Source organism: Daphnia pulicaria, chromosome 10 (assembly GCF_021234035.1).
Source record: "Daphnia pulicaria isolate SC F1-1A chromosome 10, SC_F0-13Bv2, whole genome shotgun sequence".
In the NCBI taxonomy this organism is placed as follows: Eukaryota; Metazoa; Arthropoda; class Branchiopoda; order Diplostraca; family Daphniidae; genus Daphnia; species Daphnia pulicaria.
This window is the reverse complement of record NC_060922.1, coordinates 2,178,242-2,199,273: the sequence shown is the minus strand read 5'-3', so window position 1 is coordinate 2,199,273 and position 21,032 is coordinate 2,178,242. Positions and strand designations below refer to the sequence as shown.

The 21,032-nt window shown below is 40.6% G+C and overlaps 3 protein-coding genes across 5 annotated transcripts; 2 read left to right on the top strand and 1 right to left on the bottom strand.

Annotated features, from left to right (window-relative positions):
• The first annotated feature begins 1,340 nt into the window (after window positions 1-1,340).
• LOC124314275 lies at window positions 1,341-3,574 on the top strand. Its single transcript, XM_046779438.1, has 4 exons — window positions 1,341-2,699; window positions 2,765-2,842; window positions 2,932-3,078; window positions 3,150-3,574. The coding sequence occupies exons 1-4, from the start codon at window positions 2,607-2,609 to the stop codon at window positions 3,318-3,320; spliced, it is 489 nt and encodes a 162-aa protein (XP_046635394.1). The 5' UTR covers window positions 1,341-2,606; the 3' UTR covers window positions 3,321-3,574.
• Window positions 3,575-4,020: 446 nt separating this feature from the next.
• On the bottom strand, window positions 4,021-6,856 carry LOC124314032 (tRNA-dihydrouridine(47) synthase [NAD(P)(+)]-like). Of its 2 annotated transcripts, XM_046779000.1 has the most exons (9): window positions 6,451-6,856; window positions 6,371-6,417; window positions 5,549-6,317; window positions 5,297-5,491; window positions 5,124-5,240; window positions 4,712-5,048; window positions 4,518-4,625; window positions 4,401-4,444; window positions 4,021-4,336 (listed from the first exon to the last, which is right to left on the bottom strand). In XM_046779000.1, exons 1-9 carry the CDS (start codon window positions 6,607-6,609, stop codon window positions 4,082-4,084), a joined length of 2,031 nt encoding a protein of 676 aa, XP_046634956.1. In that variant the 5' UTR covers window positions 6,610-6,856; the 3' UTR covers window positions 4,021-4,081. The 2 variants fall into 2 exon arrangements, with proteins under 2 accessions (XP_046634956.1, XP_046634955.1); XM_046778999.1 differs by having other exon boundaries at window positions 6,371-6,855.
• A 345-nt stretch (window positions 6,857-7,201) lies between these two features.
• Window positions 7,202-12,433, top strand: LOC124314254 (UPF0047 protein YjbQ-like). Of its 2 annotated transcripts, none has more exons than XM_046779414.1 (5): window positions 7,202-7,764; window positions 7,834-7,888; window positions 7,957-7,996; window positions 8,086-8,127; window positions 11,412-12,433. In XM_046779414.1, the coding sequence occupies exons 1-5, from the start codon at window positions 7,569-7,571 to the stop codon at window positions 11,454-11,456; spliced, it is 378 nt and encodes a 125-aa protein (XP_046635370.1). In that variant the 5' UTR covers window positions 7,202-7,568; the 3' UTR covers window positions 11,457-12,433. The 2 variants fall into 2 exon arrangements, with proteins under 2 accessions (XP_046635370.1, XP_046635369.1); XM_046779413.1 differs by lacking the exon at window positions 11,412-12,433 and adding an exon at window positions 8,621-11,303 and having other exon boundaries at window positions 7,203-7,764.
• Window positions 12,434-21,032: the final 8,599 nt, after the last annotated feature.

Genomic DNA, 21,032 nt, shown 5'->3' with positions numbered 1-21,032 from the left:
TTTTAAATCACTACAAGATTAGGTCAGTCATATTTAGTGACTTACCTCAAGGGCGGAGTGTGAAGTCCTCGTACTTTATTCCGTCTCTTTTCCTCCTTTCAACAACTACCAGGGACACCCACCAGTTCTTCCAGCCAGTCTAATATCCACAAGCATCTAGTGGAAAACTTCTCTTTCGACCATGAATACACATAACACACCAGCTAGAGGGAGGGGGGCAAAGAAGCTTGACACCGCTGCCATCTGTCGATAAACCATATAACATTCTTTGTTGATTTTGGCGGTCTTTTTCGGATCGCCATTTTACTGAGAAAAAAAATTTTTTTTTAACAAGCGATCCACGAATCAAGTAGACCAAAATCCCGGAGCGGCGTTCCAGATCTAAATCCGGAAAACGCCTTAAAAATATATAAAAAATATGGTCATGTTCGTCTCTGCACGCCGGATTTACCTGCGTTTGCAGAAAGACGAATTTCCCACCCGTTTACGAGATATTAAGCGTTAAAGTGTGGGTTTTTTGAATTTTGTCAGAAATGGGGGGTGCTTTTACATCGCTTTTCTGAAAAGCGAAGGAGCTATAGAAAAAACTAATTGTTTAAAAAGGTTTATTGCTATCTCAACTAACAAAATCCAAAAGGAATTTTCTTTCCGGATTTTATTGGTTGAGATATGGCAAATTTCCTGAGAGGCTCATTTTTCCCTTTTCCCTCTCTGTCTGGCAGCCATTTTTTTGTACTCTCCGCCGCGCTCCTTGCGGAAGCAAGCAGAAGGTTTTATCTGTTGGCCTTCATTTTAGACCCATAGAAGTCATATCGGCCTTCATATTTATAGGAACCAAGCTGGCTTCCGCAAGGGGCGCGGAGGAGAGTACAATAAAAATGGCTGCCAGACAGAGAGGGAAAAGGGAAAAATGAGCCTCTCAGGAAATTAGTCATAACTCAACCAATAAAATCCGGAAAGAAAATTCCTTTTGGATTTTGGTTGTTGACATAGCAATAAACCTTTCTATAAAATTAGTTTTTACTCTAGCTCCCCCGCTTTTCCGAAAAGCGATGTAAAAGCACCCCCCATTTCTGACAAAATTCAAAAAACCCACACTTTAACGCTTAATATCTCGTAAACGGGCGGGAATTTCGTCTTTCTGCAAACGCAGGTAAATCCGGCGTGCAGAGACGAACATGACCATATTTTTTATATATTTTTAAGGGCGTTTCCGGATTTAGATCTGGAAAGCCGCTCCGGGATTTTGGTCTACTTGAATCGTGGATCGCTTGTTAATACAATTTGCGTTTGACGAAACGAGCACGCAAAAAAGTAAAAATATCGTTCCACATATCGGGTAGTAAATATATGTAATCATTCGTTTACATGATACGTCCAAATTTACCTGATCACGGATAAAAATGTCAATATTGACACAAGTCTGATCAATCTGGTGTGTTGTTGACGTTATCGTGCATCGAGGAACAATCGATAGAATTAGATAGCATTTTAGTATACAAGAAGGAGGAGTAATCACAGGGTTTTTCCTATCACGCAGACCTGCGATGTTCACTGATTATCGAAACGTGATTCCTTTGGTCAGGAGATTCCCGTGATATTTTTTACTGCGTCTGCGCCATTTCCAATATTTACTCCATTTGTGTGGAGATTATTCGAACCAGAACGAGCCAGTCTGCGGATTACCATTCCGTCTCAACAAAACATAACTGCCGAACTCTGTCAATGGCACCCACCAGACATCACCTATTTGAAGAATAATGAGGACGCTTACATGTCTGAATCGTTGATAAGAATGTGTCTCATGTATAGTGTAGCTTATTTGTTGTTTGTCGAACGACTTGTAAAGTGGAAAAATAAATCTTATCGTCAATCCAGACAGTTTTAACCCGATCTAGAAGCAACTCCTTTTGGTTTACTGATTGTGACATTTACTTTATACTGAGGACTAACAATGAAAAACAGGTGCAAGGGTCATCGTATTGAGTTCAGCCCAACTTATTGCATAACAACGTCTAATCTGTTGCGGGGGAAAATTTCCAAAATTAAACGTAGGCAGGCACTTAATAATTTATATATATGCAAGGGCAGCTCATTTTGCGTCACGCGCATTCTTCATTGCATCCTGTTTCTGAGTACAGCCGGCTAGGATTACCTTTTCCATTAATAAAAACCCAAGGCAATCTACAAAAGTCTGGTCAGCTTCAACAGGAGGGCATGGGCATCACGTGAACGATAGGCTGAAAGTCTAGTTTCGAATTCGGTGATGTTGTCAGTTATAATGGCGTTTGGAAGAGATATTAGATAAATAACCAACCTACACGAAGTCTCCAGTTTCCCCTCCTCGTTTGCCCCACCCACAAGTAGCAGTTTTAGAACAGTGCCATACGCAGCCTTTAGCCCACACATATACACGCGAGATGAAAACTTGTGAATATATATATACTAACGTTTGGAAATTCCCACTGGCCTCGTTCAAACAATATGGTGTCAGGTGCCTTACGGAAAAGTCAGACGTCACGCTGGAGCTGCCGGGGTATATATTCTCGGATACGTCTCCCCAACTTCGAGGATAGTTGAAACAAGTGTCAGCGGTAGCAGTAGCCATGGCTCCAATCGTCCCCAAAAACAAATTTTTGTTCTTCTTCTTGATCTTCGTCCAGTGGATTTACTGTCCTGTGGCAGCCATTCCATTTCGGGTAAGTCCCCTGCTAAAAACCAGTTGGTAAAACTTTGGTTTAAAATGCTCAAACTTGTTATACAGAAAAATGAAGTGTACGGAGAAAACACCATCAACCGTAATTGGCGTCCAACTTTGACTCGTGATCGTGAATCGTTACCGGTACACAAAAACTTTACTTTCGAACCATCAAATTCAGTTTAGGCCTAACGAAACCATTGTTGTCTTACATTTCTGCTGCGACATCTCAGGACTATCAGCCGCTTTGCCAGTCTATTAATCAAAGAGTGGATCTTCACGAACCAGACTACGAGTTTCGACCCCCATTTTATCATTCGATTGAGTGCAAGCACACTGCCAACAAGTTACATCATCGCGGACATCAAGACGGTTCACAGGTACTAGATTGGCTTTCGATTACATTTGAGAGATCCAACTGTAATGCCACTTACGTTAAACGAATTTACAGATTTGTCTACAGTCGGGATTGACTTGCGTTCAACGCACCAAAACCATTCAGTTAGCAAAAAGGAAAATTGGAACATCATGTTGGACGCTTTTTACAAAAGAAATTCATTCGGGCTGCGAGTGCATGTGGCCCGTTCAAACGAATGGCGACTCGAAACACCGTTTCACATGAGTTCCGAATCTTAAATGTATTTAAAAATGAATTTTTACCTGCAATTCGCTGTAGGTGACTTGGTCAGGAAGATGTAAAGTGTCTAACGTTTTCAAAGTCCCTCCCACGCGCGTTCTTCCCATTTTGTGTTTTCATACTTGTCTATGTCGTTTTGCTTCGATCTCCGAACGTTACACAGAACTCAATTAATAACTGTGCAAATATTCGCGATCTCAAGTGCTCTTTTAAGTTAAATAAATCAATTTGACGACGGATATACTCACCTTCTTTATAGCAGCACCAGTTAGAAAACAAACAATCGCGTGGGATTACCTGATGACAAGAGGGGCGGGAGATAAGGCGATGAAAATACACTGCGATACTTTTTCTTGATTAAAAGTTATGTATCGTGAAGGTCAACGAAGTCGCCGTTCAGTAAGAAAGATCTGGTACAAACTGCCGAGTGCCGACAATAATATCTTCAAAATATTTTGTGATGTTTGAATAAGGATTGAACTTAAGTTTAGTTTACTGTCTCAATGACGTAAAGCAAGATAGTTCAAGTCGGGCGAAGACTGGTACACACTAGTTTTTTTAATATCTTCAAAATATTTTGTGATGTTTGAATAAGGATTGAACTTAAGTTTAGTTTTCTGTCTCAATGACGTACAACAAGATAGTTCAAGTCGGGCGAAGACTGGTGCACACTAGTTTTTTTCCCCATTGGTTAGTATTTGCTTTGAACTAGCAAAAAACATGAAAATGGATGTGAATGATTATGCTCACTTCCACGAGTTGGCTTTATGTTTTGGCAAGAACTGGAACCCGTCAGGTGCTGGTCCAAGGAACATTTCGCAAATACGGACCCAATCTCCTGCGTTAGGTGAACCCAGTAGCGTCTCCAGGTCATCACGGCCTCTGAAAGGGGGTGGACGGAGATTCATTTTTTGCGGCGGCCTTTCCAGTAAACCAACGGGAACATAGCGATGAGCAAATGACTGCCACTCTAAAAGGAATCTTCGTGTTCTCTCCACACCCTAGGTGAAGCAATTCAAGCGCTTGATTAATGGATCATTTTTACGCTGGAAATAGTTACTCTACCTGGGAATCCGAACCCCAATGTTCAAGGCCATAGTTACAAAAGTCTAAATAAATACAAGACGGAAATGTCAACGGAAGTTTCACATAAACGTTACTAATGATAACAGAGGAATGTACCTTTCATATACTGAAACCGTTCGCTAGAGCTGATGTCCCAATGCCTACGCTCTTTTATCTCAGTGAAAATCCAAGGTTTGATTAAAGCCCCACGAGCGATCATTACGCCTACGGGAATAAGACACATAATAATAATTGAAATCTATACCAAGAGGCACTTCATGAAGGGGGATCTTTATCTAAACAATTTTTACCTGCAGCCCCACTCTGATCCACTACTCGTTCATAGTCTTCGTAAGACATCAGGTCTCCGTTTCCAAATATGGGCATAGGATCAGCGGCTTTGACGCAATTTCCTATGTAATCCCAGTCGGCGAGACGTGTGTAACGTTGCTCACGGGAACGACCGTGTACAGTCACCATAGAGACACCCCAATCCCGACATTTTTCTACTAATTGATGAGCAAATGGGTGGTCTGTATAGACGCCCATTCTCATTTTAACAGTAAACGGGATCTTGAGCAATTGTGACATGGTCTTGATAGACGATTCCAAAGGTCCCCTCCTACGCATTAAGCCACTGCCCGCTCCCTGTTTTTTTGTTTTTTAAATTTACAATTGAGTTATTAACCAAACACTTCGAAAAACTCAATGAATACTTTGTACCTTTTGATACACCATGTCGATTGGGCAGCCAAGATTAAGGTCAATGAAATCAATTTCAGTGTTCTCTTCAAGCAGTTGGCTACATTTTCCCAGAATGTATGGATTAGCGCCACAGATCTAAGAAAAATTAGCGGTAATTGTATGTTAAAAACAACAAAATAAACCACTATTACCTGTACTCCAAAAAGATCTTCAGACTTATGTTTGCGCACGAGGGCCCATTCTTGTTGCCCTCCTCCGACTAGTGTTTCAGCCATGGCCATCTCACCACAAGTAATATCAGCTCCCAGAGCTTTGCACAACCTTCGAAACGGTAGATTTCCTACCGTGGTCAAGGGAGCCAGGTACAATTTACCCCTCCAATCAATCTATTTTGAATGCCTTTATTAAAACAACAACTATATCAACAACATGTTATTGAATACCTTTTTCTTTTCTTCAGTTTTCAATGTGATATCTTCATTAGTAATTGGGCCAGTAATTTCTACTTTAATTTTCTTGGCTGATGGTTCTTCAACTTCTGAACTCTCACTATTGGGCTCTACTTTCAATGCCACAGCATTCACATTGATGGATTCTCCATTTGCTTCAGTAATCTTTTCCTTCTTATCCTTGTTGTTACTGTTACCTTGATCTTTATTGTTCTTTTTTACAAAACTCTCTGCTTTCTTGAAGTTGTAGGTTTTCTTTCTGAGTGATTTTTGGAGATCCTTGGATAAGAAGTTGAAGTATTCAGAACCAGGACTGGTTGGATTTGGGTTAATTTTGTTTTTCCCTTCTGGTGTCACATGTTCATCACCTAACAGACAGCTTATACCCCTAGAACACCTTCCACTAGACTGATAGTTTGGACATCCTCCAGGTAACATGTCAGGCTTCCTTTCCTTCATATATTCTACTACATCATGTCTGTAACGGCAAGTTGGGTTGTATGGACATACTTTTGGTTCTTCATCTTCTGCAACATCAACCAATGAAGGACATATTCTTTCAGTGATGTCAAATCTCATTGGAGGTGGACGGTTTTTGTTCTGACCCTTCAATTTGACCGATATTAGTTTCAAGTCTTCTTTAACTATTGTGTCTGTATCATTTTCTTTTGATTTAGAGTTATCTGCACCATCAATCAATACACGATCCTTTGCAGATAGCAAATCCGTACAGAGAACTCTTTCCCGAATGCTCAAAACATACCTGAAAAAAAAACTAATTAGTAATAATTTGAATTAATAACATTTTGTTCATACTCTTTCTTGATCTGTAGTTCATTGGGATCAGCTTCGTTTTCCTTCTTTATTTGAATAGGAATAATTGCACTTTCTTTCTTGATTTGAATAGGATCAATTTTGCTTTCCTTCTTGATTTGAATAGGATCAATTTCGTTTTCCTTCTTGGCTTGAATAGGATTAATTTCACTTTCTTCCTTAATCTGAAGTTCTTCTACATCTTTTTCTTTTTTTATTTGAATTTCTGTGCTCTCACTCATTTTAATTACAGTAATAAAAATGTGCCTATTTTAATGTATCAATTGGTCTACGTTATTTATTCTTAAGATTACGACTAAATCACCGAAACCATGTGCAACACACACACTTCGGGAAACACGGCGCAGCGTGTCGTAAAAAAAAACAAAATCGAATCCCGCAGAATAGGGGGCTAAACAGTCGAAAAGAGCTCTTATTGCGGAAACACGCAGGACTGCTGACGAGTTGACGACTGACGAGTGACTTGGGGAGTTGGGGTAGAAATTGGTAAAGATAATTTTTGCGAAGTTTTAATTCCACTAAAGAAGCACTTATTTTAGTATATTTTAAGGCAACATTTATTACATGTTAGAATCTAAAAATACAAATACAAAAATACAAAATGCTGTTTTGTACACGGTAAACGCCATCTACTGGCTGACGATTGAATGGGATAATGATTGGTGAAATTAACATTAATATTTACGTTTACGTTAATCATTTACGTAATGATAAAATTTATTTACAAAATTCCTCCCAAAATTTATAACATCTTCTCGTTTACAAATAGGTTTTTTATTTATGTTTTAAACTATTTCAACGAAAAATGATTTGACAACGCCCGGTAGAGTTAGGTTAATGGCGCTGGTGAAATTTTGGCAGTGAAAGTCGGGGTACAAGTTTCTTACAGTTAAAATGAGTTGATCGTTGTGTGATGTAGAAAGGAATGAAGGGCGTTCGTAATATAATATGCCCACATCTCTTCATTGCCCAATGAAGAAAGATGGAATTCGAATGTGTAAAATGTTTACCGACAGCTGGACCCATCAACGTTCAATGAGCGCTTTAGTCGACATTGGGAAGTGAGAAAAGTGAGTGAAGAAATTTAGGGATAGTATTGTAACCCTATAATGAATGTGTTACACAAAGTGGTGTGCCTGAAATTAAACTGACGTAGAAGTCACTTGAGACTGCTTTTCAAATGAGCTGTGAACTCAATACTGGTGGTGGACCCGGATCCAGCCGTAGTTCCAGTGGTATCCAAATAGGCTCTGCTTGGTTTCAGAGAAGAATCAACCTCAGGCCTCAGCATCGTGGGGTCCACTTAGTCACAGAGGAGGTGCTGCGACTCATACCTGAGATCTCACAATTTTCTGTGGGGCTCGCTCACTTTCAAAGTACGTTTCATTACAAATTTCATGTGTGTTGATGTTTTGCTCACATCCTACTTTTTCTCACGTTTTCAGTACTTCACACATCAGCTAGTTTAGCATTGAATGAAAGTTGGGATCCAGATGTCAGGTAATTGCTGTTAATGTTGCTCATCTGGTTTTCATTATTTAACTAATAATTCTTTTATCATTTTCTAGGGATGATATGGAAATGATGTTGAATCGAATCATCCCTGAGGTATGCATATTTTTTCCTTTCTTTCATATTCATTCATTTTCAGAAAATCAGAACATATTAACAATTCTTCTTTTTTCTTTTGCGAGCAGGGCTTGCCATACAGGCACTCGTGCGAAGGTCCGGACGATATGGTGGGTACATTTTTTCTCGTCTGATTAGTTAGAAAGTTGAACTTGGATTTATTACTCAATGTCAAATTTGATGTGGCTTGAAGACTAGATTAGTTTTCATATTCAGATTATTAGACGTATACAAAGATGTAGAATTAGCAGCTTTTAGTAGAATCACCGTAACTCAATGTGTTTTTTCTTTCTGTTTTTCGTTGCCTTTCTACCCCTCTCCCCTCACCGTCCTTTTTTTTTTCTTTTCTTTCTGTTTGTTTACTTTGTTTATTTCATTTTTTTATTTTTTTATTTTTGAATCCTCTTTTACCTTTACGATCGTTAAAAACTCCATCACTCCACCCCTCTCCCCACTGACACGCGCGGATATCTCCTCAACCGGAATTCCGGCGGATTGTCATCGGATTTTTTGTCTACGTCCGTCCGCACGCCTTATAACGATCGCGCCAAACAATCAACACGTGATGATGATGATGACAATGCGGATATTGGATGACATCAGCCCGCCCACGTCAAAGCTTGCTTCCTGGGATCGTCGTTGACCTTGCCGATCAGCGACGGCCGTTTGGCGTTGGGTACCTGGCAGGGCATCTGGTTGTGTGAGCATCGAAACCAGGCCGGATCGCGAAAGCTGATGGTCACCTTGCAGGGATGTCTCCGACCCGACGACCGACACCTGGGCTCCTCTGGTGGGATGCGGAACTCGCGCAGTCCAGCTCATCCAGGCGCGGATTCACCTCTGGCCTCCACATCTAGCTAACCTTCTCTGGCTTAAAAAAAAAAAAAAAAAAAAAAAAACACACACACATGAGTGATCCACACGCAGCATTCGCCTATCCCCTCCAATCTCTCGCTCTCTCTTAACTCTTCTCTCTTCTAAATAATAATTCGTACACCCAGTTCCCAGTTTGATTCACTCTCCTTCTCTCTTTAGCTCTCATTCAATCCAACACGCATCCAACCCTCTGCAAGTCTGCACAGACTTCGACAGGTTGACTCGGTCTCTCTTACTCTCCCAATTTCTTCTTCCCTTTTTTTTTCCCTTTGCTTTCTTTCTTCACTCTTGTTAGTCAATTTGATTGAAACGGGATCCCGGAAGGAGTTAGGACTCACCAGACAGTGAAATGGGAGAAAGGGGGGGCTGCTCCTATGACGAAAATTTCCTGAACAAACAAACACACAAAATAAAAGAAACCAATACTTGAGAGCCGCTGGACGGAATGGTCTCTTTCGCTGCCCTTTAGTATACAAGAAAAAAATGTAGTTTTCCGAGCAACATTATTTTTTTTTTTAACATCTAGTAGTCGCTCCCCCTTTTTTTCTGGGTTGTTTTGTTTCTCCTTTTATTCGTTGGGTTGGCTATTGCTCGTCACTATGCAGCGTTTCCCGACTGTGGGAAACGGACGGTCTTGGTTTTCCGTCAAATAAGATTTCGAATAAAAAACAAGATGATATATCATCGGAAACATACATACACACACTTCCGAAACGAAATAGAATCACACAATAAAAAAGTTTAAAAAAAAAAAAAAAAAAAAATCGCCCAGAAAAACACATGGCATAGACTTTGAAAAGAAAAATCCTTGGTAGAATAGCAGCCCAAAGCAGAAAGATTCAATAGAGCGCCTAGTCTTTTTTTTTTTGGGTGGGTCTGTGCGCTAGAGGAAAACAACTACAAAAAGGGTATATTGTTTTGTTTTTCCTTTAGTTCGCCTTTTTATTTTTTTATTATTATTCCGGCGTGTGTGCTGCTCCACTTTCTACCCACCAAAGTCCATTAGCATTTCTCCCTCCGCAGAATGAATGGTGGTGTTATTCTTCCGTTTTTTTTTTTCTCTCTCTCTCCCTTGGTCCTTTCCCACCAGCGTCACCTACTCTATTCTCTCCCGCCACTCTCGTTTCATCGTGACATCCTCCTTTTCCCTACAATCATTTTTGCTCACTTGCAATAACTTTCAACTCCCCACTTATCTCTCTCTCCCCCCTTCTCCCCGGTGTTACGGGTCGTTCACACATACACACAAAGCGAACTGGAGACTACTCCTTCATTCCACAATATAGCGAAATGTTTTCAGAACCTTATCCACCAAGCCATTGATTCTCTTCACTCGAGTGCTCACCTTTCGAAAAAATAGCAGAAGGACAAGAAAGAAACAAAAAGAAAAAAAATCAACAGATCCAAGTAATTCCCACCTATTTACTTGTTCATTTTGGTATAAACGTTCTCCGACACACACACAACGATCTAATTACTTTCTTTTTTCGTTTTCTTGCAATTCATTAGGTTTAAATCTCTCTCCTCCGAAACCACCCTTCATTTTCTTTCCATTTCGCTCTTTATAGTCGTAGTTCATTATTTCATTTCCAATTGATTTGGTTTTTTGGAAGTTATTCCTCTTCCGTCTCGATCGTGTGCTCTTGAATGGCTCGGTAGCTTTCCACCTCCCTTGTATCGAGAATGGGGGGTTTCAAAAAAAAAGACAAAAAAAGAAACTTGCAGCGACTAAACGAGACGAAAAGGAATGTGTGTGTCGTCGTTATTTGATTGAATCCACGTAGAGACACGCGAAAGAGCCCTAGAAAGGTCACAAAAGAAAGTCATGCTCTTGTCTGTGTGTTTGTGTGTGTGTGTGTGTATGTTTGTAGAAAGAGAGAGAGAGAGAAGGGGAGAAAGAGGCGAGAAGCGAAAAGAGAGTTACGAATTTTTGATGATGTCTTTATATAGTTTTGTTGAAACTTTCTCATGTAGAAATAGTATGTTTTCTTTCTTCGTCTTTCCAACTGTGTGTGTGTGCGAGACGATTTAGAGCTACTGGAAAGAGCTGATGCATTTTTTGGTTTTGTTTCTTTGATTTTGTGTTCCACCTTTTTCGATGATTTGTAATTCAGAATTAGAATATTTCGATTTTTGGATGGAAGTGGCAGATTGAGACATACACACACCACACATCGTTAGTGGCTGTTGATAGTGTAAACTAAACTTAAAAAAAAAACACTGATGTTTCTGTTGGAATAGTTTCTTTCATCCTTATTTGTTTTTGTTTTTTTATTATTATTATTACAATAATACTCTAGTTCTTTCCTCTTTTTTGGGGTGGGTTGAATTGCTCCTTTCTTCTTGTCCCGCCCACGGCCCTCTCTATTCATCTATTTTGTCCACCCACAATAAACATAAAGCCCTCCTATTTGGCGTTTGTGATGCATTATTATTAATCGAGGCGGTTGCTGTCTGCTGCTGATGTTTTCTGATATTATCTACATAGATGCAAACATTCTCAATTCATTATTATTAGGGATCGATAAGGAAAAATCGACCGGCCACAGTTCACTTTTCATAGCGCCGGTGGTGTGTCGTCGGTGTCATCGTCATGCTATTTTATTATTATTATACTTCTTTTTTTATTTTCTTCTCTCATCGTCATTTCACTTTCTGTTCACTTCTCACGACTTGTTATCATCATTATTATTATTATCGGAGGGGAAGGATAAAGCCTTTCGTTTTCCTTAGCAGTTCGTATGTGTCGAATGACTGTTCGATTTCCCTTTTTTTCTTCCTCTTTCCCTCATAGTGAAATCATGTTGGAACAGACGCGGAACTTTTGTTGGTTGTGTTTTGAATTTCCCGCCGACGCAAATACGAAAAATTCTTTTCAATTGATTTGGGAACTCTTATATAACTCTTTGAACTACCGTTGACTTCCTTTTGTGTCGTTATTGGCATCCCCCCTGTTCTTCTTGTTCTTCTTCCTCAACTAAATTGACCCATCAAGACACAAAATGAATCAATCGAAAACCAAAATGATTAAAAATCTCAATCCTTGATTGTGTTTCATATTCCCCAATTTTCACTTTCGAGCGTGTGTGTGCTGGTGAAATTCTAATGGGGGATTGTTTTTCAATTCTTCTGGGAGGAATAATAAGAAACTCAACAAATATGACAATAATAATAAAATTTATATGATTTTTTTTTCTTAGACAAGACATCCCCTCTGCTCCTCCATTTCTTTTTTTTTATTTGTTGTTGTTGTTGTCTTGGGCAATCATCAATAGTGTTGTCTCCCGGGGATGACGTAACGCACCTGTTTGAGAGTGGTAAAAGAGGGGATTTTTTGTTTGTTTTTGGGGTGGGGAGGGCTTGTTTGTTTGATTGTTTGTTTCTTCAATTGCTCTTTTTTAAAACTCTATCGCGCCATTCCTTTCAAATGAGGAGGCAAGAAAAAACTTAATCATTCCCTTTTGTCTCTTTTAATTCCTTGACTGCCAGGGCGAAAGAAAAAAAAACATTGACGAGAATAAAATTTGGGATGAATCTCAACGCAACTTTCTTCTTTCGACTTTCTGAATTTTCACTTTTTTTTTGTGTTTTTTTAAATCTTAGATTAGCATTTCATCTCTATGACAAAATCAAAAAAGATGATCACACGAGAGAGATAAGGAAATCAACAAAATTAAATTTCCCTATTTGATCTCCGACTCGATTATTTGGACCTTGTTCTTAATCCACAAAGTGCTTTTCCGTGTGAAATTCAAATTTCGTGTGTCCGACATTTTCTCGACGGCAAGAAAAGAAACCAAACTGCTGTTTATTACTTTTGACTTAAACGATTGTGTGTCAAGTCGGCTTTCTTTTTGATTTCATTTTCATTTTACGCACGACAAGAAAAAATCATTCATTCGAAACTTTTTTCTTTATTCGTCCAGTCCAGGGAAGAAGAAAAGAAAAATTGAATTTACCGCACTGACTTTGTGAGGTTGGGTACAGTTTTCCTGGTCCCGCGATCGATCCTCAACCGTTTTTTTTTTTTCTTTCTTTATCTCGTGTATACTTTTGCACCGCGATTCATCACGAATCAATTTTCCTCACATACATACGCAGCAGCGCAGGTTTACGTGTTTCCCAAACATTCTGGCCCACTTACAAATAACACGGTGAAGCTCACAAGAAAGAAAGAACGAATAAAAACAACCCGGCAATTATTAAAAAGGGGAATGTGTTTATCACGAAAATCGTCCCGGCGAAATCAAAAGTTGTCGGTTCGATTCATTCGCTGTCGGAAAAGAATTTCATTCTCTACACTCGGCGATTCATTTAAAATTCCGGCCTTGTGTGTGTTTCAAAGTTGTCCTATTGTGCTGTGTGTCTGCGTAATGTTGTTGTTCATGTGGTTTTATCGGGGGGTCGTATTTTTTCCTTGTGTGTATATCACGGATTTTTTGGGGGGTTATTTTTCTATTCTGTTTCTCCTTGAGGCAATAAGAGACGAGTGCTGGACTGGTAGAGAGAGAGAGCCTATTATCGATCCGCGATATAGTATGCTAGGTCCTCTTACCGCATCACAGAGTTCCTTTTCTCTGTGTGTGTGTGTGTGTCTCTCACTATGTCCAGGACTTTTCCTCCTCCGTACGTGTGACGAGGGTTCAACCAAACAAAAGTATCAAGGCTCGGCTGTGTGTCTAAACATTGGCATTGTTGAGAGAGAGAGAGGAGAAATTGGTGGGGCCATTCATTCATTCAGAGATGGTCGAGCATCGTCGTTAAACACAAGAAACAAGAGTCGCCCGCACACACGACCCTATATGTACATGCAGCGCAGTGTGGTTGATGGTATACAAGGTGGACACTGCGGATAAATATGTCCGTCCTAGTCAACCGACTCGGCATTGGTGGGGTTTATAATGCACACAACAGCAGTCGAGTGGGGGGGGAGGGAGAGTCGGGGCTACCGCGTATAGGAAATGCGGAAGAAAAAGCAGAAGTCATTTAGAAACTGTCATCCCATTGGAATCGATCTAAAGTCGGGTCGGATATGCGGCAAATTGAAGAAGAAGCTACTTTTGGCTTGTCGTGTTGTCTCTTCAACTTTTCCCTTTCGATTCTCCTGGACTAGCCGGCTGCCGGCCGATATGTATAGGAGAGCTCATGCAGTTATATACAGTCGAGTCTACTATATACGGAACTACTGATCCGGTCGACGGAAGATGTTGGACAGCAGAGCATCAGCTCACAAGCCTCGACAGCCTTTTATCCTGGCTGCTTGTCATCGGCGAGACCTTGTCCTTATACATAGACGCAGTGTCTATTCCACCCCAAGCCCACTCACCAAGTGCATTGCTGCTGTTAGATCTAAATAATGGCCAAGTCGAAATGAAGATAGAGAGATCCTGTGCTGGTTAGAAAAGGAGCTAGCTAGCTATAGCTAGCTAGACGGAAAGTGTTCCATCATCATCCAACATTTAGTGGCGCGTGGGGTGTGCTGGATCAATCAACGCTATAGTCTGCTCGACTCTCTCGCGTAACAATTTCTCATGTTAACTCGGTATGCCGCCCGTCGGCAACCGAGGAATGTTGCGCAATATGTGTAACCCACACACAGCATATAGGTTGATGCGTTGAGCGTTATCGCCACAGAATATTATACTCCCCCCCCCCCCCACTCTCGTCCGCCCATCAGCCGAGCTTATATGCACTAAAGTAGCTAGTAGGTGCTATATAATAGTCGTATAATAATGGGAGAAAAAACGAAAGAAGGACACACACACAAACAGACAAAAGAAAAAAGGTCGGGGGGAAAAAGAGAAAGATGGAAGCCGGAGCAACCAACCCGTCAGCTCCACATTACAAATGACTCGACACACACACACACACACACTGGGCATATATAGCGCGAATATAGCACACACTATAGCTGCTGAGAGAGAGAAAGAGAGAGAAAGAGCTATTGAATCATGCGATTCCCAGATGCGCCTGGTTGGTATATAGCTACTGCTGTGTGTGTGTGTGTGTGTGTGTGTGTGTGTGTGTGTGTATAAGCTCTCTGGCTATACACAAGGCGGCGCGGCCAATGGTCGGGTCGGTGTGCCCTCAACAAACTCGCCGAATAGACGGAATCGAGTCAAGCGCTCAAGCCAGCAGCTGGCGTGAGTGGGTGAGAGCACAGCTCTATATATGCTGCTGCTGCTGCTGCTGCCGAGAGAACGCCACTCTCCACACTGAGCGCATTGATTTTCTCTAGTCGACATCGGGAGGGATATACAAGACCCAACCTTATACTATTCCCCGCTCGAAAGAAATATAAGGGAAAAAAAGTATAATAATAACACAAAATACGAAATAAAACATTTTTTTTTTCTTTTTTTAGCTTTCGCTATAGTATATATATGTGAGATATAGGCCATACACACACAAAGACCAGACTGCCTATCCGACCAGTCACTTTTCCTATTGTATCATATTTTATTTGGCCCCCGGTTTGACGCAGCCTGCTGACCTGAAATGATTGAATTCTTTTTCCTTCTCTTGTTTTTCCAGGATTTCGTTGTTTTCCTATAAACACGGTATTATTATTACTACCTTTTTCTAAATATATATTTTTGAAAATAGACCCAGGCGACGAAATCGAGCGCTTACTTTTTTTTAAATTTATTTCCCTTTTATTTATATCAAATCCGTCCAAGCGCTAAAGATTAGCCGACGATATACTTTTCCTTGATTTACTTATTTGTTTGTTTCTTTCGACAGATTCTATTAATAGCGATCATTTCAGCGAGGATAAAGACAGCTAGCCATTTATCTGTATAAACCCCTGATCAAACACACAATAAGGCAGCAGTGTGTGTGTGTGTGTGGGTGTGTGTGTGAAGTGAGAGCAGATTTGCGCGCGCGCGCATCGCTCCGCCGCTTTTCAGCGCATCTATTATGTAGCTAATCTATTACGTATATACCATTCCTTACACTATGCGGGCGTACTACACACTTTATAGAGAGAATAACACGCATGAAAATCATATTATGATGCTCTAGCGTCATGACTAAAAAGTCTTGATTCAATTAACTCACTACACACATGTCAGTAATTACATTGAATAATAATTTCTAGTTCGAGCTGCAATCAGGTAATTCCTAGCTTCTATTTGGACGACAGCCAATCTTTTCTTTTTTCTTATCTTCTTGACTTTTTCTATTTGCCGAGATCTCAGTCAGGAACTATCTACGTGTGTGCAATCAATTGGTAGATCTGCTGTTCACTCTCGGGTGCTGCTGGCCCTGCTGGAAATATTGACGAGACGTTGGCCGTCAGCCAACAAGAGCGCCGGTACGCGGGTACGCCGCTTTCATTACCGCACTGTCAACTGTCTTCCGGTTCTCACAGATGGCGGAAGGATCCGCTGGATACGAATATTCCAACATATATTACGGCCTCAATTGAGAGCCACTCGTACTACGTGAACTCAGCTGGAATCTCCATTTCTTCTCGTTCATCGCATCCGTGACAGCTGACGATAACAATAATTACATTCTTTTATTGAAATCTTTTTAGATCTTTAGCTGTGCGAAACGTAGATCATTGAATAGTCTTCCTGAAACGCATTGGAAGAAATAAGCTGTCTGAGCGGCAATGAAAAAGAAATAACCGCTAAAATTTCTTTTTATAGTTGAAAAACTTTTAAATTGAGTCAAACATCGATGATTATAGTTTGAATTAGCTAAACAGGAGAATGAATTTGATCGATTGATTTTGAATCCAGACAAAAGGGAAATTTAGTCATTTTGAGCTCGGCAAATCACTGGGATAAAATTATTCCATATGGTTCCAATAAAAGCAATCATGTCCATGTTTTGTATCCGTTATCTAACACACAAGGGGAAAATAATTATGCGAATTCACATCACTTTCGGTCTCGCAAGTAGTCGAATAGAAAATACACGAATGTGACTCTTATTTGTGTACGTGATAGGCTACACTCACAAGTTTTCAATGGGTAAGTCCGTAGGATCAGAAGGATATAATCAGCCAACGGAGGGCTTGTATTCATGCAGAAACTGGCACATTTACAGAAAATGAATTCGGGTTCATTGAGTGTGGGTTTCTACCTCTCTTATTCGTAAGCAAAGATAATTACTATTCAAAAGATGCCATAGAGGGGCCTTAAAAAAATTGATTAATCAGTTGATCAAGCAAAAATTCTACATATTTTTTTTTTACTTTGTAATAAATTTTATCCAAATTAGGAGTTGTGGATTCAAAGGAATTGTAATTTCATTTATTTCTGTCGGATTCTGGGGTTTTATTGAAAGAAAAAGAGGAAATTCCTTCTTAAATAAAAGATCGGGAATTTCGGAGCAGGTCTGTATGCCATAATTCAATCCGCTCTTTTATTCAGTATTTCATATATGCTTATCAGGCCTATAAATGTCGTAAAACCAGAACTTCTCTTAATTCTTCTATTATATAATAGTAAAATACCAGTATACTTGGACTACAACAGGCGTATCCTCTACAAAGGCTGCTGGTTAGTACAAGGAAAAATCTATGGACAATATGCAGCATTAGAATTTCAGTTTCATTTTGAAACCTTATATACATGTCCCGAAAAGATAAACTTGCACTGAAGTATATACCAATATTTATATTTGATTCACAAGAATGATTTTGGCTCTATAACAAAACTCTACTTCCAGCTTCCACCGTATAGCTTCTAGATATTAAAAAAGAAGTGGGCTTGATAGCTTGAATGATAGAATTTCTGACAATAGTTGTGAGCTTTCAATAAATCACATATGTTCGCATTGTACATGAATAGAGATGGCTGCGCAGCGAGAACTGGTGTACCTTTAATCATGTGATAATTTAGGAACAGCGAATGTAATTATATTACGAATCCATTGCAACACGTATGGCACATCATCAAGCACGGTAAAGTATGCGGTAAAGTATCATTTGTCCGAATAAATACAAGATTGCTCTCTTGACATTACGGAAATACACGAAAAGTAGATAGAAGCAAAAATGTATTTTTGTTTACAGGTTGTTGATATGAAGTTTTAAAACTTTAAATTTGAATTTCAAGGATATCGATTGATGCATTCTTTCTCCATCACACGCAAGTTGGGAAATTCTCAAAATGATACAAATAATGAATGACTTGAATTGGATAGAACCAAAAACAATCTCTGTCACAACATCCACACAGACAATAAAAACATTGAACAGAATGTATGATACATTTATATTCACCACGTGTGCTTATGTATATTGAATCAAAAATCGACTGTCCCCATGCATAAGGCAAAAGTTTATAATACATTGTGTTCCCATGAATAAGACTTTCCTCTTCCTGCTGTGTCCACAATCCCACAAGGAACTCTACACACTCGATATAGACGATGAAAGCTTTTTCTATATCCTCGATCGACCCTGTTTTTTACCAACATTTCAACTAGGTAAAGAGCGCCTTACCGCAGCACGTCGGGTTAACCTAGTAAATGGTCTAAGTTTTCAAAACAAATTCCATCGATACATTAACTTCTGATTAAATGCGGTTAGCCTAAATGTTAAATCATCGCAGTTCAACGAGAACGAAGAGTCAAGCGAATTTTTTCCCGGACGGTCGACGAGAACTCGCGATTACGTATCATGTACATGACGGGATTGTAAACGAGGTGGCCGAGCAGTAATTCACGGGCGTAGAACACGCTGATGCCGATAATAGGAGGACAGCGGCCTTCACCGTACATCATCCGGCAACCCCATTCGACGAAGCCCAGCACCAAAGTTGGAAAGGTGAAGAGCAACAAGGAAAAGACGCCCGACAGGAGACTCCAAGTGGCTTCCATTTCCATTTGGCGATTGCCTCCGACACTCTGGTGCCGCCGGAGTCTCACCATCTGCTGGCCGCCGCCGCCGCCGCTCCCGACGGTCACTGCTGATGATGAATCAATTAGATTGCGATCGCCAGCACTGCTAGCCGAAGGACTGTTGATGTTCACAACGGCTTCCGCCGACGGTAGGCGAGACTGTTGACTATTATTGCTCGGAGAGCTGCTGTTGTTGGCCGCTATTTCACGCTGCTGTTGTCTCTGCATAGCGGAGAGGACGAACGTGACGGTGGCTTCGCTCGTCCCGTCGCCCCGACTGCTGTTAAAGTACTGACGAGTTTTGAAATAGACAGTCATCTGGGCCGCAATGCACGAGAGGAAGAGACTGAAATTGGTCACGGCGATCAACTTGGCGTGCACCGGATAATAGCCGCAATACGGAGGTGCCAATTGAGCGATGAACGGGAATTTGATGACAACAACAATCAAGACGAAACCCATCGATTGGCCGATGACGACCCAGCGGACGGTGACGTTCTGCCGGTGCCAGATGGGATGGACGATGGCCGCGTAGCGATCAATCAGCGCTAAAAGGAGATTGAAGAGGATCGAGGTGTAGGCCACACCGGTGACGGAGACGAACACGAGACAGACGACATTATTCTGAGTGTGGTAGGCCACGAACTCGATCAGGATTGTCAGCAACGTCAACAGGTTGAAAAAGGTGACGCCGAGCCAGAGGACGTTGCGCGGCTTGTTGTGCAATCTCTTGTTGGCCACGATGATGACGGCGATGAACAAGTTGAGGGGGACGCCAGTCGACACCAGTAGAAGGTGACACGTCGATCGGAACAAATCCATTTCTATGGGGAACGAGCCGTTCAGTGGATTGTGAATGTTGTTTGCAGCAGACAAAGTGCTGATGGATTCGTTCCGGTCGGAATTTTCATCGGAACCATTTAAGATCACTTGATTGTTGTTTCCGGTGAAAATGTCGCCAGTGCTATTCATTCTCATCGACTAAATCTGGCGATGCGATAGACGTCAAATAGTCGGTCGACATGGTACTATTCGTTTTGTAGAGATTCAGATTTGAGAGAGCACAATTCCAGCGATGCCCAACTCGGAGGGAAATTTCCGTAACACTAAAATCTGGAGATATGTCTACCGACCATTTTGAGTCGCGAAGAAAGATTATACACAGTCTCCCATCAAGCGTCAAGCGACGCGGAAGGCTTGCGCAGTTCATGGCTGTGGCTCTATTGTACAGCAGCAGAGATCCAATGACGCTGAAGCAATAATAAGGACATTGTAGTCGGTCATTGAGATCTAATGAGACATGTCCGAAGTGGTATATATTCGCAGAATGTTATAGGTGCGAATGGCGCGTGTCTAATCGAGAACTAATTCCAAATGAATGGAATGTTACGCTTAAACAGAAACCGACAGAAACATCTCAAGCGCGTGTGGATATAGGACTCATGATAGCTAATTGTTTTCGGAAGTCGCATTTGTTTGACATTTAATTTCGAAAGGCTTGTTTATTTATTCATCAGTGTCAAATTAAAGAGCCTACTAGCTCAGTAGCTCCCTCGTCTCATTATAGCATAGCGTATTCATTATTCCGCACATGTAAAATTAAACAAGATCTGAAGCCGCGTCGTCTTGCTGGAGCTGCTCATTTCCTTGATTGATGATCCACACGTCGATAGTTAATTTGACTTGAGACGCAAAGTGTAGATCAGTTTCTGATGAAAAAAATCAAGCACTCAAGCAGAAGGAGAAAAAGTTTCTTAGATACATTTTTCGTAGACCGCGTATAAATGAGAATCGATGACAGAAGTTAACTTCTGACATATTCTGGTGCGTAAAAGTATTCTGACTCTGAAGCGACTCGAATTTAAAATTCGCTAGACTCTTTTCTTAAGAGAAGAAAGAGAAAAAAGATTTAAATACTAAAGTGAAAACGCCTTGATATCTCTTTTATAGGCTACATTATTAATGGCAAGAAACGCTGACACAGTAGATACTCTAGCACAAACACCATTTCTTAGTATTTAGCGTTAGATGAAGGGATCTATACTAATTATATAACCTTAGTAAAAGAAAAATAGTCTTTCGCCTGAAACCACTCCGAAGTATACTAGCCTACTATCTGTCTGTGCTGATTGCTATGCTATCTGGGAAGTAATCAACTGATGATAGAAATATCGTATTCCGATCAAATTGGAACGAATCTCTATTGAATTCCAACTGTACATTAATAGTGAAGGATGTCGTAAGTGGTAAAATAGTTTAGGGCTGCAGTGGATTAATC

Coding starts and splice junctions, on each gene's coding strand:
- LOC124314032 (XM_046778999.1), bottom strand. CDS start 6,609: ATGAGTGAGAGCACAGAAATTCAAATAAAAAAAGAAAAAGATGTAGAA. Junction 5,049..5,123: donor TCGACATGGTGTATCAAAAG/GTACAAAGTATT, acceptor ACAAAAAAACAG/GGAGCGGGCAGTGGCTTAAT. Junction 4,337..4,400: donor ATTGGGGTTCGGATTCCCAG/GTAGAGTAACTA, acceptor TGCTTCACCTAG/GGTGTGGAGAGAACACGAAG.
- LOC124314275 (XM_046779438.1), top strand. CDS start 2,607: ATGGCTCCAATCGTCCCCAAAAACAAATTTTTGTTCTTCTTCTTGATC. Junction 2,700..2,764: donor TGGCAGCCATTCCATTTCGG/GTAAGTCCCCTG, acceptor CTTGTTATACAG/AAAAATGAAGTGTACGGAGA. Junction 2,843..2,931: donor GTGATCGTGAATCGTTACCG/GTACACAAAAAC, acceptor GCGACATCTCAG/GACTATCAGCCGCTTTGCCA.
- LOC124314254 (XM_046779413.1), top strand. CDS start 7,569: ATGAGCTGTGAACTCAATACTGGTGGTGGACCCGGATCCAGCCGTAGT. Junction 7,889..7,956: donor AGTTGGGATCCAGATGTCAG/GTAATTGCTGTT, acceptor ATCATTTTCTAG/GGATGATATGGAAATGATGT. Junction 8,128..8,620: donor GCGAAGGTCCGGACGATATG/GTGGGTACATTT, acceptor GGATGACATCAG/CCCGCCCACGTCAAAGCTTG.